The following is a 20,592-nucleotide window of genomic DNA, read 5'->3' as shown; positions in this document are numbered from 1 at the left end:
GGGATGGGGGAAACACATGAAATACTGATAAAATTTTGACACAAAGAAAGCCCAGAAGTAGGTAGCTTACTTCTTTAGAACTTCCATAACCTACTGGTGGCAGAAGAAGGGAAAAAAAAAGTTTAATATCCAGGATTAATAGAGAGACAATTTCTTCTGGTCACGATGCCAGGTTGGGAATACCAACTGTTAACAAGGCAGCTCTCTCCAGCACTTCTCAGCTTTGAAGTGGTGACTATTATTTGGATGTACGGACATGCTGCATCTCAAGTGAAGGTCAGCCAGGATTAACTGATGATATAAGCAGGAGCGTGAAATTGGATAATCAAGAAACTGTGCTGAACAACAGACTTTCAAAATGTTAACACTTTAAAGAATCAGATCTCAAGCAGGACATCTCTCAGTCGAGAGAGATACACCTATACTCAGCAGCAAAAGTGCAAGTTGGTGCTGCAAGGTGGTGCAGAGGCACGCACACAAGGTGAGAACAATGGAAGGAGAAGGAAACAAAGCTACCCTAGGGCAGCTCAGCCCCCTCTTAGGGCTGCTGACGGTGACACGCACATGTTAAATCACAAGAGGATACTGGTTCATGCCTGGACTAATCCACAGCTCCATTTCCCACACGTCAGTATCACAGATGGTCCAGCACTGCAGTCCTTGTCTGAGATTTTTTGGCATTGTCACATTAGTTGTAAAACCATAGAAAAATAGACAAGTTTAAGGTACCTTTTCTACAGAAATGTTAATAGTTACAAGAGGAGGTAGTCTAGCTTAATTGATAACAGAAGTTTCACAATAAAATCGGGAGTTTGATTTTCCATGAGAAGGCATTCTGATTTAAGATGTCTGGCTTGACATTCATTCAGCAGAAAATGAAATAAAAGATAGTGACATAGTTTACAGAAGCAAATGAAATTAGCAACACATTTTATTTTTTTTTGCAAATCACTGCAGAAAAGCCCTGAAGTATCTTCAAAACAGCAGACAGACTTTGGGCTCTAAATACTATTTCTACTGACTTCTTAACAGGTCTAGTCTCTGCATGTTTTGTACGGTCACATCAGTGTTAGTTTATACACACAAAAATTTTCAGGATGGCTAAATACACAATAAATCTAACACCAGTTTAAAATACAGGCACAACCTATTACCTGCAAACATAATGGATAAACTGGCAGATCAATTCTGTTTTAGAGTAGCCAACGACCACTTTTCACAAACACAGCTGTGACTGTTTCTAACACACTCTAGAATATCCTCAGGATAGCCAGTCAGGCAACTCACCAAACAGGGCTCAGGGAACACGCAGCTCTAGGTTTAGGGAGCAAATATTTAAGTTTGTAAATAAATCTAAGTATAGGGTTGTGTTCTAATCTCTTAAGCAACAATTCGGGATGAATTTCTGCCACAGGAGAGCATTGCCAGTGTTATTCAAACCTTTGCAGAAAGAACAAAACCAAAACCTAAATGGATTTCAGGATCATTGTGGCTACTGTCAGCGTCAGTGGCCAAACAGATGGGGTTCTTCTGTTATTTTGTACAGATGCACACACACACAGAGGTAGGTAGACAATGTATGTATACATATAATTTTTGTCAGCATTTGTGAGAAAAGTATCTTACTGATTTCAGATTTACAGCATGAAAGGTCTGTTGAATGGAGGGTTTCTTTCCTTCTCAAAAACCTGGAGCTGTTTCTTTTTTTTTTTTTTGTTAGAAGGTATTGCTATGACTTTTTAAGCCAAGCTTACATGTGTTTTAATTCAAGGTGTATTAAATAGTTCTGCTTAACATTGTTCAAGAAAGCAAGCAGGTAAGTAGTAAACATGCTTCTAGGGCTAGTTAATTTACTTCCATTGAAATTGGAAAGAAGTAAGATTACCTGAAGTGTCAGGTAATCTTGCCTCTATTAGAGGAATACTTAGAAAGAATAAGGAGAATTGTTATTACGTGAACAAAAAGCAGCACAGGATATCTTAATCTCTGAAGCAAGGATATATGGGGTGAGTTTAATATCCTTTTTAAGTCCTTTCCATGATACAGAAGCTTAGCTTTGAAGGTCAGTAGCAAAACTAGCTGTTATTTTAAAAGTATAACAACAGGTAGGAGTGTTTATATTCTGAGTCTCCCTTCCATGAATACTTTCACTGCTATGATAGCTGGATGCTTCAGGCAGACTCCAGGATCTCCCAACAGTAAGAGTGTTTGTATGCAGCTACACTCCTCTCTTTTATTTGAAGCTTAAGCTGCTGCTGAATATCACAAGTAAGGGGCTGTGCAAAGAGCTAGGAGCTAAGCAGTCCTGGGAAGGACAAAAACCTGTACTATTGCTCCTCTACTCTAAGGCTGAGGACATCATCTTTGCATCTATTTAGCAAGCACAGATTACCTGATTCTGTCAAACACTAAACAGAAAAGCCCCTCCTTCACATTTATTTCCTGTGCTACAAGAAGAGAAGGATCCCTTCTCACAGAATAAAGGGACATATGTAGAAGGCTTAGTCTCCCCTATTTTCCTACAGGACAGCATTAGAGCCTGCTATGATTAAGCCCTAGATGTAGCCTCATGCTGCTGACCTTCACTTGAGATGCAGCATGTCCACACATCCAAATAACACTTTGATACTAAGAATAAATCTAAACATTAAAATAATACAAATAAATAAGATCAAACAACATCAGCTTATTCAGTTTACTAAAAACTTCTTTTTCCTTTGAAATTACATACATTACATTGTTCCATTCACAATATGATTCTGCACTACTGGACAGATAAATAAAATATGCATAAACTGAACATGCAAGAATAGCTTCAGTATAAAAAAAAAAACAAAACTTTTCATCCTGAACCAACTAAATAGCAGGGTGTGCTGACTCTGTGAAGTTTCCAAGGTAACTGAGTAACATCCCTGCAGGCTTAATGTTAGAGCTCGCAGTCTTACAATGTTTAATTTGCTGCTGTTGCTATGGTCAACTTTGGCCAGTGCATAAGTGGAGACAAACACCATTTCAGGAGAGCAACATGCAGCCTGTAGAGGAAAATGCACCCACAGAATGTCAAGTGGCATTCAAAGAGCTATTTTGAGTTACAGATGTATCTAGCAATAGCCAATGTAATTTTTTTTTTATGAGTGTAATTTTTGTTGGTGAAACAAATAAGCGGCTATGATCATTATTTTTTAATTCCCTCTTTCCCCTTGATATTTACTGGTGCTTAGTCAGGTTCTTCTTCAGCCATGACCATCCTGGAGAATAGATGGGTTCCAACTAATCAGAAAGTAATTACATTATCGTAACCTAAATCTTCAGAAATGCACTTTTCCCAGTCTAACCTTTCAAGACTGCTCGAATTAATCAGAGATTCTGATTAAAATATGAATAAGGTATGTATGAATGTCAATTTTCCAAGTCACTGTCCCCATCTCTTTCAGAATTAAGTTCTTACTGTAACAACAGTGATGCAAGGAGCAACACACTACGGAAGTATGAAGAGTATTTTAAAGTATACACTAAAAACAAAAATGGGAAAAAATAAATAAGGAAATTTACTTGAATTAGGAAAAACTGCGCGGCCAAAACCTTTGCTAACTTTGGCTCTACATTCTTGTTACACCGTGTAGTGACAGCCCAATAGGCTAACAAAAACTTTCTCCTAGAAGATGAAGCCTTGGGAAGCAATCCAATTCCACATGCTTTACTACCAAATGCAGACTAGCGCTGGGCATACTCCATAAAGAAAGCCTTATCTAATACAGGATTTATGCATCTCTAAATTAGGCACTGCAAAACCTAGCTTGCAGGCACTGGCCTCCCGAGTGATATAAAGCTGTCGAGGTAAGGCACCTGGAGATGCATACAAGTTCTGGGCTCTCTATACCATGCATGGAGTAGTCAGGCACCGCAGAGAGCTATACAAAAAAACACAACATTAACCTGGAGTTAGTCAGTAGGAGGAAGGAAAAAAAAAAAAAAAAAAAGCACTGTAAGAGCAACAAGGCTCAACAACTTGTTTCCAGATTCCAGCCGGACTCAGGACCACAAGACCAGTTCCACAGTTCCCTCTCAAATGAAGGTGTTAACAGGTGTGCTTTGGAACATGTTTTAACATCCGAAAAAATTGAGGAAATAGTAGTGTTTAGGCTCACATTTAACAGAGCAGATAGACAGTGATGAGTTCAGGATACAAGCTTATGCTACCTGGACAGTTTCTACATGGATTGACTGTTCCAAATAGCTCATCAATGGATTGGTTGTAAAAATACTAAGGCAGTCTTAAGAACATGGTGGAATGTCCTGTAGCATGGCCCTACGTCTAAGATAACTGGCCTGGTTGGAATCTACAAGGCAGTACTGGTGCATGTGCTTTCTTTCTGGTCCACCGACTTCCATCTCTGGAAGTTTAAACAGAGGCAATGCTGTACAGACTGCTCAATAGCTCCCCATTCCTGGAGGGTGAAGAAGCATTTCAACATAGACTGCGTCCTAACTATTAAGTTACATCACACACTCACCATGTTTTAGAAGAACATGACAACAGGCACAGATTACTTTGAAAGTATGCCCAAAACACATTGACAAAACTCAGACACTGCTGGATCTTTGACAATCCAGAAAACTACACAGCACAGCACACAGGGCAATATGCTCTAGTTACTATTCAGAGATAACGTTTTGCTATCTCTTCACTGGTCAACAGCTGCTCTTTCTGCCATGGAGTACTCATTTGAGAGGAGGAAGGCTTTGTTACCCGCAATGGAGAAGAAAAGTTCAGTATTGTCTACAAACACATGACAATTTTGAATAATTTCAATATAAAGAGTCATATACAGTTTACACAAAGGAAAAAGGTCATGAAACATCCAATAAGCCCTGACATTTCATTTCCACTAGAGGTGAATATGAAGTGGAATCTCAGTTATGGCAAGTCCCATATGAGGATTACAAATTTACAAGCCAACACTGAAAACGACATTTCAAAAGAGACAGCAGAGTAAAACAAATGCCCAGCTCTTTCAGAGCCTTTCCTTCAGAAAGTCTTTTTTTTTTTTTTTTTTACTAGCATCTTTTGCTATTTAAAAATATCTTTCCAGTAGTAAGGATAATTTACTGCCTAATCATGGGGTTCTTACCTAAAAGGACTCACAGTGCAAAATTGCTGAACTGCATAAAACTAATTGCTTACGTGAGCTTCAGTGCTCAAAAGTAAAGAAGGCACCAATATAAAAAGAAACTTTACAAAGAACTTCTGGGCGATCCTAGAGCTACAGACCAGCAAGTCTTACTTCCACAGAAAGCAAATTGGTAGATATTACAGTGGAGGAGAACATAGAAAGACGTGCCAATAAACAGGATGTACAGAGGAAGATTTGATGTGGCTCTTGCAGAGGGATGTCATGACATGATCCATTGAGTTCCATCAAGAGTCAGCCAGCATGCAGGCAAGCATGACCCAGTTGACATAATGTATTTTGCTCTTTGCTTTTTAAAAGTCTTTTGATAGAATCCCTCATTGAAAGCCCTTAAATTAGCTAGTCTTTCACACAGTATTGGGGAACGTCCTCCTGCAAGTAACTAACTAAAAAAATCAAAGGGTAAAATAAAATGATGGCTTTTTATGGTGGATAGATGCTATCAGTGAGCACTTCTGTTCTGCAATGTGCTTTTTAATGCATCCCTAATGGAAAGGAAGAATCAGTAAGGTATTTCCATTAAATCATTTTGTACTGCCTGCAATGTAAGTGTTCCTCAGTTCCCTCAAACCAAAGCTCTGCACAAGCACAGAACCATTAATAAATATGTGCCTATATAAAAACGTGTTTCAAACTGAAGGTACAGCCTGCTTGCCATTCTTACTGGCCACCAAATACAAACTATAGAATCTGAGTCCCCACCGATCCCATAGTAGATCACAAGAGTGTAGGGATTTCCCTGAATTCTTCAAATTTATTCAACATTTGAATGACTTCTTTCAAACCCACTCAACAGTCTTGGGGTCTAAATGAAAATTCACACTGTTACTTTGTTCTTGAAACAGAAAAGAGATTTTGTAACACTGCATCACCTGCTAGTTACTCACCTCACCCAGTTTGTAGTTTCTGCTAACCTTATAGTACTGACAGGGCTCTACCTAGGAAATGCACTATCATCCCTGTAAAAAACACATGGCTTTCCAAGCAGCTCAGCTGCACTAGCCACCATCATATCTCAGTATTCTTCTGAAAAGGTTAAATGGCTTTCAGCTCATGAACACCAGAATTTCTGAGAAATAATTTCATTCCAGTTTTATCTTTTTAACTTGTTAATCTACTGAGGAGAAACGTGAAATAATAATTTCCCACCACAGAATATTTCTATGAAGAAATAACAAATAAATAACATTGTAATGAGTGACAACACAAAACTACTAAGGAACAAAAAATAAAGTCACTCTAGATATTTTAATATTTAAAGCTATATATATTTTTTGGAATTTTTTATATTTGATTTTAAAACTTGAAATACTCTTTTAACTAACTTTTTAAGTAGGCGGTATTAAATGTTAAACCAAGATCACATCGTTTATTCAGGTTCTGGAAACATTTGCACATCTCCAAAACAAATTCACGTAGAGCTTTGTTCATGATGATAACTGTGAGAGCTGGTTTATTTTTATAGACTGTTGCTAAAGCACTGGTGGACTAAAAATAAGTTCTGTCAAACAATGATACTGTATTGTCAAAATCTATAACAAACAAATACTTTTCATAGATCATCCAAATCAGGGGAGTGAAAATGAACCGTTATTTTTGAGAAATAATAAGTGAAGACTTGATATAGATAAAGATTCAGAGACATCTAGAGCTGTTAAGACACTGGCCAGGAGTGAGGAGGCATGAATGTTCTAACGACCTTAGTTTCTAATGATATATAGTATGCATGTAAGGTTCGCTAGTCTACAGTTTTCTAGATTGGCTGTGGAAGGCTTTTTCTCATTTGTAATCTATGAGAGACCGCGCGCCCTCCATGGAGGTTGCCTCTCTTTCAACTCGAGGGCCTTTCTGAATTCTCTCACTTCACTTGCTCTGCTCTTCTGAAGCTCAGTGTCCATGTGCTAAGTGTTACTAATCTGGCTGTTCTTAGGATATCAAACACAAGTCGTCAGTGATGTCTACTGAACAGTCTTTACTTGTGTCTTGAGTTAGTTCTCACTTGTTATTTAACACTACTGACACAAACACACCTTCTTGAGCTTTTCTTCAGCAAGACCAGTATGACATCTATTTAAGTTTTCCATAAATGGCTGCCATAAATGAGAATGTTCTCATGGTACAGCTGCACCAGGTTACAGGCGAGCACCTGCTATCTGGCATCTTAGCTGTACTAGTTCTTTCCTTAATCTCAACTATCAATTGTTGAGGAATTCAGCTTTCCTCCCTTGATCTGAGGACTGATATTGCAGCCTACTGGTGTATTTTTATGCCCTTCTTTGTATTCATTTATGTTGGTCTTGTGTCCTCCCTACTCAGAATTTCCAAACTTCTAGGTATTATGGAACTTCTCGGACACACCACCACTCCACAGAGTCTCAATTGCATGGGGCTTTTTTAACAGTACGTAAAGCCACAGCATCTTTGTCTTCTCATTCCATTACATTCCTGTATTTTTTCAAAATTCCTTTTCTTTGAAGGAAAAGAATCCTGTATTTTTTTTTTTCCTGAAACACTGCACTGATTTAAACGCATGCATAGGTTGTTTTCATTTAACACCCTTACCTAGCACTGTGTTGGTTTTCCTTTGTGTTCTTATTTTCTGTAACTTGTATCCTATTCTTTACTGGACACAGGGATATCTTTTGCACACATCTTCCAAAAATGCCCAAATGTTCAAGTTTGTGTATTTCTTGTCTACTAATTTTTTTTTTCCACAGACCCTATTTTGGCAAGGAAAAAAACTCACACTTATTCCCATTGTATGCTAGCATTGCCAAATGACTTTTGGAGACAGAACACCGTCCTGTATGTGTAGATGCTCCACTTTCCCCAAAAGAATCCACAGTGACCAAAAAACTTAAGTCTACCTTTCAGACATGATGAAACACTGAATTATCTTTGTCCAGTCTGGAGCTCCAGGCTGGAAGGAATATTTCTGAGAAATACTACTGAACTTAATTAAACTTTTTATTTGGAAATGATCCCAGGATCTTTTAACTCCACCCCTTAAGTCAAAGGAAACAAATCCTCAATGATCAAATTCCAGTTGAGTCAAAGTGATGACTATAATCTTGACTACACATTCACCTGTAGGACCCCAGTTACCTTCTCCTACACGCTTGTGTTCATTTACTGGAAATGAAGAATCTCTCAGGCATTCGCTCCTGCTGCTTGCACAGGCAAGAACAGTTCAACAAATCCCTCTGTTGGTTACAAGGTAAAGCCAGCAGGTGAGTCTAATGCAAGTGCACAACCCACCAGTGTGTACCAACACGTAACACCACTGCTTACAAGTCATCCACCAGAACAGTGAATGTGTTCAATTATGAAAGAAAATAACTAAACAAGCAAACAACAGCCCTCAGTAAATCAAAACCCACACTCAGGATTGGAGAACAGAAGAACAAGACATCTGAAGACCACGCTGTATCCTCAAATTATATGGAAGCACATTAAGTTTTTCCCATTGTTTCTAACTGACCTAGTACAGAAATGGCATAGAAAGAGAGTTACATATGGCAACAGACCACTGAACATGCAAATATATCTTTGAACTATTTCAAATTCATCCTCAACTATAAGCGGTGATGAGAGCAAAATGTCAGTCAAGGAAGAGTTATATTTACGGAATACTCATAAGTCACTTGGTGACCATGGAAGCCCGTGGCTTTTCAAATACAGCTTTACTAACGCAGAAAGTGCATCATAATGGATTTTGTACAGCGTGTGAGTTTGCTCAAGTCCTTACAGTTCAATTGAGATGTGTCTGTTTCTCAGCTGTTCCTCATCATGTTACCAGCTGCACAAAGCATTTGTGGGCATTTCACAGCCATGGTCCACTAAACCCTTGTAGCCATTGTTTTTTTTAACTCCTTTGAAAAGGAACAGAATTGAAACTCACTGGGTGCTAGTGCTCTGTATACTAGTAGTAGAGGCACATCTGCAGCTGAAGCTGCAATGAAGATGAATGAATTGATATTATTCATTAAAACGCAAGAAAAAAAAAAAGTGATGTTACTATATATAACATGCTGTTTATCAAGAGATTAGACAGATTCCCACTGTACAGAGCCCTGTAACATGTGATGAGCATCACCTGCTAATGTTGTTAAAAGGCACTTAAAGGCATCCACAAGATAGGACAGACATCCTGAAGGGAAAATCTTCCCGTGCCTTGCAGTCACTAGTTCAAGGCAGAAAGCACCATTGTAGGAAATTCAGAAACACAAATAAGCACTTGAATATATTTTACCTCCATAAAAAGCCCAGTTCCTTTAAATTAAGTAGCTTTTCAGAATTGAAGTTGTTATAAATCCCATATGGAAGGCCATTTTTAATTTATTTTTTTTAAGAAGATCTTAAGAGTAAGATCTTATTTTGGCAGCAGCAAAGGTCATAGGCAAGCCTTGGAAAAACTGCCTCAGCTAAGACTCCCCAGCACTTCCTACTATAACACCATCTCTTCAGCTCTTAAAACTTTACCAAGCTACAACTGTTTAGACTGAATTTTTCCACACTGGACTTCAGCCAATTTTGAGAGACATTTTTCAGACTTAAGTTTTTTAGCCTCTTCCGATAAAGAAACTAGGGAAAAAACACTGCTCTTTACAGATTAATGAATTCTGCTGACCTTTCCAACAGCTTGAGAGCACTAACTCTTCAGAAGCAGGGGGTCACTGCACACATTTTTTCTTTTTTTTTGCCAACACTGGAAAAATCCTCCTGAACTTGGCCAAGTGTTTGTACATACTGCTAATTTATGTATGCAGAAGAGATTTCAATTTAAGCAACTTGATCACTCGTCCAAACACTGTACAGGAGACAGGGAAGCATTAAGTGACTAGAAGCAAATTGAAAGACATGCAAATGAAGAGCCAACATGACAGCAGAACCACATGGGCATAGAAGAGGGGTAAAGGGACTAAATAGCAAAGGCTGTCTGGTAAGGTGAAGGAGTGGGGAAGCAACAGCAGGAGTTTCATCTAGGAGAAAATGCAGGGGGCAGCAAGCCAAGTCTGCACATTCCTCTCAAGAACTGGAATGAAACCCAACATTGCTGTCTAGCAGACAAATGGTGAGACCTGCTATCTGCAGAACTAGAAGTAATACACCCTATTTCCCTGTGGGCCTCAGAGAAGATAACTATGTAGTTATCTTCCCTGCTAAAATAAAAATCTTAACTCAAACTACAGAAGTCTGTTGGATTGGAAGTTATCCATCCAGATAAAGAGCAACATCTGCTTTTTTCCAACTTATTAAAAAAAAAAAAACAAAAAAAAAACACCAACAAAACCCAAAGAATTTACAAGCAATAAAGCAAAGTTAAAGAAAATCAAAGACTGCAAAAAAACAACACTGAAAGTCTGTGCAATTTTAATTAGGCTTTTCTGTGCATGTTTTATGAGGGAGTTTCTGAAGACACAATCACATAACTTATATGAGATCCCCATTTTTTTATTTTTTTTTTGCAGCAAACAATGCTCTGAAAGTTAGTTAGCATTGCACGTGAAAAGGAAATACCATCTACGGACCTTTGTTGCAGAATTTAGAAGCTGCACAATGCAGGCAGGCAGTTACGGACAAGAAAGGACAACCCTACAGATGATGCAGTTACAAGCTGCACTTGAAAACTGGTTGTATCCCTGCTACTGATGCAACCCACTGGGGATGCCAGGAAACCGTGTACCCATGTAACAGCTATCCTGAGGTCACAGGACTCTGCCAATCAGCAGAATTATTTTGCAGATGAACTAGGGCTATACTTGGAATAGGAGGGGCTGTTGTAGATGGCAATGTGAGAAAAAATAGTTGATTAGGTTTGTCTCCAAATGACTGCCAAAAATGGGTAGTTACATTTGTCTGCTTTCTATGACTCAGTTTGCTCAAGTAGAAAATACCCTTATCTTCTTTATATTGTAAAGAACAAAATGGAAAAATGAGATTTTTGAATGTAACTATTCATGTAGTAAAATAAATTTAGTCTCTGTTGATACCGTCCAAGGCTATCTTCTTTTAATGTCTTTGCCTATAGCTATGCAATTCTAGCAGCTGCTAGTCATGGCATAAGAGTAGAGATAGTTGGGGCAACACCAGGAACCTGCTGGTTCAGATTACAGTTACCACTCTTGTACCTTTTCAAAGATTTTTATCCCCTGAAGTTGCATCATGACCCAAGTGCAACTCATAGCCTTCTGCAGCTACCTCTCTACTCTAGCTCTTTCACAATCATAGATAAGACACCCTCCCACCCCACCCAACCAGAGAAGAAGTTATTAACATTTAGGAGACAAAACCACATGGGACTAATATTCCGTTAGTCCTCACCTCATTTTGTGGAACAATAGCAAAAGACTGGATGACAGCTGCCAGTGGAATTCAAGTCTGTTTGGCCATATCTGAAGATGACAGGAAGCAGTAGGTAGTACATTGGATATAACAAGGGCTGGTATGGCCTAGAACACCCAACAAAGCATGCACAGTGAAAGACTGATAAAAGGAATCTGCCTGTCCTAAACACAAACCAGAAAAACAACAACAAAACTACAAGAGCATATCCTAAGTTAGATATATGCTTTTTGTTCTCCCATGGAAGCTTCTGCCCATCTCATGTATCAGCCACTGCCTCCCCCTGTAGGCAAATATTTTCTTGCTGTTCGAGTTTAATGAAGAGATTTATGAGAATCTTTTTAGAAGAGTTTAATGAGAATCTCAATAGAGATTATTTGCAAATATCCATATCTGAGATGTTAAAAGGAAATAATATGGATGAAATACCCAGTGGGAATGTCAATACTGTATATAACAAAATGCAGCAAACTGATACTTACTGTCAAGACCACGCTAATGAGCTAGCTCTAATTCAGAAGGTAGGATACCAGTGTTAACATGACCATGCTCATATATCCTGCAAGATAGTGTGCTAAATCACTACTCCATTTTTTGTAGCACACTTAGTTCAGTTCCCTCCATGAGAAACTGCATTCTGCAAGGCAGACAAGCACTGGAAGTCCAAGGCAGTTCAGAAACTGCCTTATGTTCCTATTTTTTTTTTTTTAAACCATCAGGCTGCAGATCTGCTCAGTTTCTTGAGAGGAATTTCTTTGTTCATTAGAATTGCATTATCCTGTTCTCAGGTAATGTCCAAAAATCTTGATGCGTTCGTATGTTTTGTATAGCTTACCAAGCTTACCCAAGCACTGATCAACTAATGCTCGACTAAATGATACCATCAGTTTTATCTATATTACAGTATCAAGTCTGCTGTCAAGAGCACGGAATATGGTACTTACAGGGTCTAGGCTGAAGCAAATGGAGGTACGCTAGCCAAATGAAAACATTAAGCCAACTAGACAGGCTCATACTATGTCCCTATGGTTTGAATAGAATCTTCCAAAATTCTTATCTTAAAACACAACGATAATAGAATCAGTGCTTTTTATTGTGCCCATCTTTTAAAATTTCAGAAGAATCTGAAGAGGGCTTTTTACTTGAAAACCTTGAAAAAATTTATGTTAAGAGAAGTTGTGTCAATTATGCATATTACTTTAAATTTCAATAAGGGTAGAAAAGGTGAGGGCAAGGCGATCTCATGGCTTTCACTGGAATTAACCAGAAGTTTAATAATTCAGTTCTCCCCCCTCTACTCCCCCTCTCACACATACCTGGGAGCAATTTTCCCATTTTATGTCCAATTTAGAGTAAGAAGCACCATTTTTAGGTGACAAATGTGAGAATTTAGTCATATATACATATATTTATTTCATTTCCCCCAAAGTGGTAACGAGGACAGTTACCTTGATCTTGGATTACGCAGTCTGTAGTGACAAGAGGAGAAACCTGTCCTCTTGTGTTTGTAGCATAGATCTGCCCTCGCCTAGAAGCTTTGTCGTTTTCAATTACTTGAATCTGATGGATAAGAAGCAAGAACAGTGTGAGAAAGGTTGGCCATGCATTCAGTTACATCCATAAAGAGTTAGACTAAGTAAAACTATTGTCTTATATAGAGATGCCATAAACCCATCGCATACAAACTTCTAGGATAGCTAAGAACTAGAAAACTATATAGACACAGCTGAGCAGTGTAACTCACAGCTACAGTTGCCTGTTGGAACCCTGCAGAGGTAACACTACACATAGGGGCTGGCCAGACCTATATACAGTGAACAACGGAGTTGTTCAAAGCATGTTGACTGCTGGAGTCAGACATTTTCAGGCGAGTCTAGCCAGCAAACTGAATAGAGTGGCTGTGTAAATAAGCCTTGTTACTGAATCTGGCCTTCCAAGCTCCAAGATCAAACTTGAGTGCATCACCTTACTCAGAGGTCACATATACCAGGTTATCTTTTGTATGGCCATATTTGTGCCAGATGCTGTTCTTAATAAATGAATGTGTGGGTAATTCATTTGACTGGAATAGTGGGAGGGGTTGGCCATCAATTCCTCCCCACTAGGCTCTGTGCACAGGATGGTTAAAAAGTGATCGATAACCTACAGAGAGTACCATCTTCCTAGCTGAGCTATATATATGTCAGCACTGCAATTTAGAAGGTAGCATTCAATCCTCAAGAAAAACCTGTCTGACCATGAGGTAGTATGTCAACTCTGGAACTGTGTTTTCACTCCCTGAGTCGTACTACCATGTTGTGAGCTCCCTCCTAGAAAAAAAGTAAAGGAGAGCAATCACAGAAAACTTCTGGTGAAGCAGCTCTAATCATGTGCAGGTTTATTCTGGTTGAACACTACTGAATTATTTTCACTAAATGCTCATGAAGCTGGCTTTACTACTTAACAAATTCTCTTTGTGTACACTTTCTATACTGTCACTTCTGCAGTCCCTCATGCTTAAGTCTGAAACTTCTCAGGTACAACTGAAGTTATATAAACGGATATATTGGTCCACACCATAAACTGGATCACTGAGACAATACCACTATTCCTTCTCATCCTCAAAGGAGTTATCTTTTCAGCAATCCATTTTAGTGTATAGCCTAACAGCTGTGAGAAAGAGGAAGGAGGCAGGGAATTTCTGAAGCTGCCTTTGCCACTGCTACTAGTATGCCATGCAATTGTATCTTTACACTGCACATGAATTTCTAATAATAGCTGGGGAACTTCAGAAGCCTCTGCTGGAAAGCAAACAGAAGAAAAACAAAATTAGTCAGCATGGAGTCTATTGATCATTGTCCAAGAGGTATTTCCTAACATACTGGAATTAATATACAGCCTGTAACATTTTCATTCTCCTTAAAGTTTTTTTTATTGCAATTTAAATACACAATACATTCCTCGGAGCTTGTTATATCTTCTGCTTGATTACTTTTCCCTGCCTGCTTGGCTTGTATACTTATCACTAACTCTTGCATTAGAAGGGATAAAAGCTTTGTTCTAAAAAGGTCTGCTGGCTGAAGGAAGCAAACCACTTTCAAGACTTAGCTCTGCAAAGGATCAATGCACCACGGTATTCTGCAGTTAACTGACCTAAATACATCATTGTTCTTGGAAATAATTGTTGACAAAGCCCAGATGCTAGTTTTCATAGATGTTGTCAAAGAACATATCAACCTCTAACATATGTAAGAAAATATAAATCAACAATGGCTACAGATAAGAAGTAAATTTATCTGGCAACACTACTGTAATTGTGTAATGTAAATATAACAAGAGAAATACACATGGTCATACTTATTCCTCATTCTGAGTTAGCTTTTTGCCCTCTGCAGACATTGACCCAGATCGTGTTTCTTTTAAACATGTCATTTTGATCCTCTCTGTGCTGCTAAAACAAACCTTTTAACCTATTTTAACATCACTGTCATAGTCAAGGCTGTTTATTCTGCATGTGTAATTGAAACAAGACATCAGTCCACGCTTTCGTGCCAGACCTCCCGCTCCCCTGATGACTTTTTTTTTTTCTTAAATGTATTACACAAGATGATTTTGTACTTCTTAAGTAAAAGCACCACACTGAAACACTAAGAATGGTCAGCCTATTCAGGGCACTATTACCTACATTTGCTAATTATACAGAAATTCACTTCAGGTGGGCTTTGTTGATTTTTTTTATTATTATTTTTTTATTTTTTTATTTTTTAAACCACAACGGTGGCAATTGCAGTTGTTACATTAACCTCTAAATGATTACCTACCAAAAAAAAAACCAACATTTTTCCAAGATATTTTCAGTTTTTCAGTAAAACCATCACTGGATAAAACAAAGGAAAATCCCAATATAAGGAAGCAAAGCTACACCCTACTAAACAGGATCAGGATTTTACACAAGTGATTTTCCCCCCTGCTGGTAAAACACAAACCCTTTCCTGTACAGTAATACTGCTTCAGAGGAATTGAAGATTCCTCCACCCAGACAAGCTTACAGTGTGGTGGTTAATGCATCTAAGTAGAAAGTCCTGCATCAAAGCTACAAGATAGCCTGCTTCAAGAATCCTGACTCTCCAAGGACCTTTTAATCTGTTCGGCTGATCACCAAAACCTGTGTAAGTGCATGCATCAGTGTGCTTTCCCCATGAGCTCAGCACATTTCCCCTCCTACTTTGATCAGCTGTTTCCAATAAAAAAAATAAGGTAAATAGAGCCTGCATCTGACAAGTTATTCCTCTGGGTAATAATTAGACTACTTTATTCAAGAAAGATTGACAATATGTATCTTGTTTTATTTTTCCTCTAACACAATTCTAAAAAGAAAAGGCTTTGTCCCACCAGTGCACATTCAGGCAGGCTTCAACAACTGAGCCTTCTGAACCCATAGGAAGCTTAAGCATTATGTACACCCTGAACTACTGAAATCCTTACAAGGGTGGAAAGATGCTCAAGCAAATAGTTCTGGTTGCCCGAGGAACTCCTGCAAACAGTGACGCAGCTTTTGAGCATGGGACTTCTCAGCTTTTCCATGCTTGCAGTTTTACAGTTCGCATACCTGTGCTCTGCACCAGTCCTACTTTAGGTGTCTACCTGTTACTAAGTTTAAGTCTTGGATCTTGCTGGAGTGGAAAGGAAAGGTGACCAGCTGCAGAGAATGCTAGTAATCCTTCAGTACTCCTTACTGTCATAAGGAGAACCTTGTTGAGAATTCCTATTAACATACTGAGTTGTGGGTACGTCCCATGCCAGCTGAAGTTATAAAGCCTCATCAGTTATAAACCTAGCACTCTGTACTACTCAGTTATTCCAAACTGACAACACAAAGTAAACAGTCAATGTAGTTAAGACTACACAAAAATTGCAACATAACCTGTAAACCAAGCCATGTAAATGCAATGGCATTAAATGGAGCAGAAATTTACTTTCATAAAACATCAGTGCCACATTACTTACTGGGCTTGAAACAGAGTCAGGATCAAGCTTCGTCTGCTGTGGACCTGAGAGCTGTGCTGGACCTCCAGGAAAGGCACTAGGGTAAGACAGATGAGATCCTGCCATCGCTGTACAGTTACAAATGATCACTAATATAAAGTACTTAAGCTCTGTTATTAATTTAACATCAGTTTTTGCCATACAAATCATTCTTACTTCTGCTAAATGCAACTTCTCCTTCCTTTCTGTTTTCAGTAAGTACAAGAAAAGGGTTATTTTAGCTCATGCAAGTAAGGTAATTAAAGGTAAGCATAAAACTAGGTGTGACAACTCTAGTTCCAAAACTTTTCAGTTATATTTTTTTGAGTATTATTAAAGTTTTTGCTATTATATAGCAAAGTAGGATTACCGGTAGAGGTTATTACAGCTACTCAAACCAGACCTTTCATAGAATGGCTTTTATTGGAATGGACCTTAAAGACCATCCAGTTCCAACCCCTCTGCCACAGGCAGGGACTCCACTTGTTCCAGTGCCTCATGACCTTCAGAGTGAAGAATTTCCTTTTAATCTAAATCTTCACTCTTTTAGTTCAAAATCATTCCTCTTTGTCCTACCATTATCTTCCTTTATAAAAAGTCACTCTCCACCTTTTTTTTTTATAAGCCCCCTTTAAGTACTGAAAAGCTGCAATGAGGTCTCCCTGGAGCCTTCTCTTCTCTAGGCTCAACAGCCCCAGCTTTCTCAGCCTTTCTTCACAGCAGGGGTCCAGCCCTCTGATCATCCTCATGGCACTCCTCTGGACCAGCTCTAACAGATCCACATCGTTCTTGTGCTGGGGGCCCAGACCTGGATGCAGCACTCCAAGTTGGGCCTCATGAAGGCAGAGCAGAGGGGGACAATTCCCTCCCTTGACCTGCTGGCCTCACCTCTGTTGATGTGGCCCACGACGTAGTTGGCTTTCTGGGTTGCAAGTGCATACTGAAGGTTCATGTTGAACTTATCCACCAGAAACCCCAAATCCTCCACAGGGCTGCTCTCAGTGAGTTCTTCCCCCAGTCTGTGCTCATGTCTGGGATTGCCCCGGCCCAGGTACAGCACCTTGCACTTGGACTTGTTGAACCTCATTAGGGTCATGGGGGCCAACTTCTCAAGTTGGTCTAGATCCGTTTGGATGGCATCCCTTCCTTCTGCTGTATCAACCGTACCACTCGGCTTGGTGCCGTCTGCAAACTTGCTGTGGGTGCACTCAATTCCACTATGTCACTGATAAACACAATAAATAGCACCGGTCCCAAGATGGACCTCTGAGGGACACCACTTGTCACTGACCTCCACCTGGACATGTAGCCATTGACCACCACTCTCTGTGTGTGAGCTTCAAGCCAACTCCTTATCCACTGAATGGTTCACCCTTCAAATGCATCTCTCTCCAATTCAGAGATCAGGATGTCATGTGTCAAAGGCCTTGCAGAAGTCCAGTTAGATGACATTGGTCAGTCTTCCCTTGTTGACTCATGAAATCACACCATCACAGAAGGCCACCAGATTGGTCAGGCAGGATTTGCCCTTGGTGAAGCTGTGCTGGCTGCCTCAGACAGCTCCTTGTCTTCCATGTGCCTTGACAGTGCTTCCAGGAGGATCTGTTCCATGAACTTCCCAAACACAGACTTGAGGCTCCATAGGTGAGGCCTGTAGTTCCCTGGGTCCTCCTTTCTATCCTTTTTTAAAAAGGAGAGTGATGCTTCCCTTTTTCCAGTCACCAGGAACTTCACCTGACTGCCAGGACTTTTCACACATGATGAAGAGTGGCTGGGCAATGACATCAGCAAGTTCCCCCAGGACACTGGGATGCACAGCATCTGGACTCATAGACTTGTACCTCTTCAGTTCCACCAGGTCTTGAACATGTTCTTTGCTTACTGTGGGAGGGACTCTGCTCCCCCAGCTCCTGCCTAGAAGTTCAGGAATTCAAGAGATGTGTGTGGGAAACCTGACTGGCAGCAAAGACTGAAGCAAGGTTGTTGAATACATCAGCCTTCTCCATGTCCCTTGTTATCAGTTCTCCCTTCTCATTTATCAGAGGATGTTACACTCTTCTCGGCCTTTCTTTTCTGGCCAGTGTACCTCCAGAATCCCTTAATATCTATATTAGTTTATTAATAACCCCTTTAACAGGTTCATTGGTGAGCACCAGGTCCAGTAACACTTCTCTTCAGGATGGGTTGCTTAATACCTGGACGAGGAAGTTATCCTCAATGCACTCCAGGAATCTCCTGGATCACTTACAGACTGCTGTGTGGCTTTCCCAGCAGAAATCCATGTGGTTGAACCAGCCACCCATCAGGATGGGTGCCTGTGTGCGTGATGCTTCTTGCAGCTGAAGCAGGAAGGTCTCAACAACAGGCTCCCCTTGATCAGGCAGCCTGCAGGAGACCCCAACCACAAGGTGTCTTTCCTGGGTCTGGTCCTTAACCTTTACCCACATGCTCTCAGCCTGTCTGTGGCTGTTTCTCAGAGCCAGCTCTGTGCAATCTATCCATTTCTCAACATCCCTGCCCCTCCTGCCCCACCTGTCTCTTCTGTAAAGCTTGTAGTCCTTGATTCCAGTGTTCCAGATGCATCAGTGAGAATCAGTCAATGCAAACCAGCCTAGTTTGACAATTAAAAAGCCAGCTAACTGATTTACTTACTTGTGACAGGTAAGAAAGCACATTCTTTGTATTCAATTACAAATCTTTATTGCTATTGCTTTTTTACTATAGTAAAGAGGAGTATCTAGAAGAAGTATATGACTCCTTTCTGTATCTTGTGCCTTTACCCAATACTGAACAAACATTGTTTCTGACACAAATTAATCTTCTTTTTCTTGTTAAGTTCTCAATAGAGTGATGAACTTTTGAGCAAAACTATATCCTGCCTTGAATGCACTGACAGGCAGTAACAACTTCCATTCTACCCAAAGGCAATTAAGTTTTCATTTTTCCAAGACAGCAAAACATCAGCTGTGAGTGGTCACAGTTCCACTAGTGATTCTCAATACATTTGTTTGTTTGTTTTCAATTAGATGCCAAACATCATTCTTTACCTTGCTGAGGATGATATCCAGGCCCTGGAGGCTGTCCTGGAAGCTGTTGCAAGTTAGGATTCCGGGGGCCAGATCCAGGGATCCCATCTTGTCTGGCCATAGTAGGCAATGAAGGTTAATCACTAAGGCCACTGAAATTATTTGCTGGTGGAGGAACCAGGTGGCAAAGCCATTTGCTGCTGTGTCAGAGGTGTTGGCTGTGGACCCTGAAAAGATGCTGGATGCCCGGAAGATATGTGAGAGCTCGGAGTAGTGCCAGGACCTGAGCAAGAAATTATTTATCAAATGAGTCAAAAACAACAACCTACTAACTCTGTGTGAAAGACATTCTATTTTTACTCCATATATTTGTAACATACGGGGAATATTGAGTTACATACTGACATGCTTCATTAAGCAGATTCTGAATGTCTGTTCATAAAACAAATCAGACCTCACAGCTGAAGTATGAACTGATTCGGATGTTCGGTTTTATTTCCTTCAGCTCTGTTTTCAATAAAACCCTACAGCTGGGGTGGGTGGGGAAAGGGAGAAGGAGGCCAGTCTTCAACAATTCTTGATTGGAATACACATAAATCACTATTGGCTTTTGATTTAAATGTAAATTTTATTTAAATTCTTATTGTGAAACAACATTCTTTTTGGCTTAATAATCAATTTCTCTTACGTAGTTTTTTTTGTTTTGTTTTGTTTTGTTAGTTTAATCTTCCCATTTCACCGTGAAAAACTAAATGGAATTTAAACCCACTCAATCTGTTTTACAACCATCTTCCAGTTTTGATGTTAAAAGATGAAATGTGGAAATTATTTTGCATGCAATGGTGAGGAATAGTTTGTTGCTTGTAAGATCCAGATTCCAATTAGAATTAAGAGGACCCTGCAAGTTGTTTTCTTTTTGAGACTTAAAAATCTATAAATGTTCTTTACTTTATAAAACATGCATTTTTAGTCAAACATCCCCCAAAAGACCTATGGCAAATTAATCTTCAAAAACGCTAAAAAAT

General features: G+C 39.5%; 1 protein-coding gene across 1 annotated transcript in view; it reads right to left on the bottom strand.

The window, feature by feature from the left end:
• The window catches only part of LOC101792755 (protein transport protein Sec24D), a 124,940-nt gene that overhangs the window by 20,145 nt on the left and 84,203 nt on the right, over positions 1–20,592 (bottom strand). The window contains 2 exon segments of the mRNA XM_072037507.1: positions 16,524–16,630; positions 19,589–19,850. Coding sequence (XP_071893608.1) covers positions 16,524–16,630; positions 19,589–19,688 — 207 coding nt within the window. The 5' untranslated portion in view covers positions 19,689–19,850.

Source organism: Anas platyrhynchos, chromosome 4, assembly GCF_047663525.1.
Source record: "Anas platyrhynchos isolate ZD024472 breed Pekin duck chromosome 4, IASCAAS_PekinDuck_T2T, whole genome shotgun sequence".
In the NCBI taxonomy this organism is placed as follows: Eukaryota; Metazoa; Chordata; class Aves; order Anseriformes; family Anatidae; genus Anas; species Anas platyrhynchos.
This window is presented reverse-complemented; position numbering and strand designations above follow the sequence as displayed.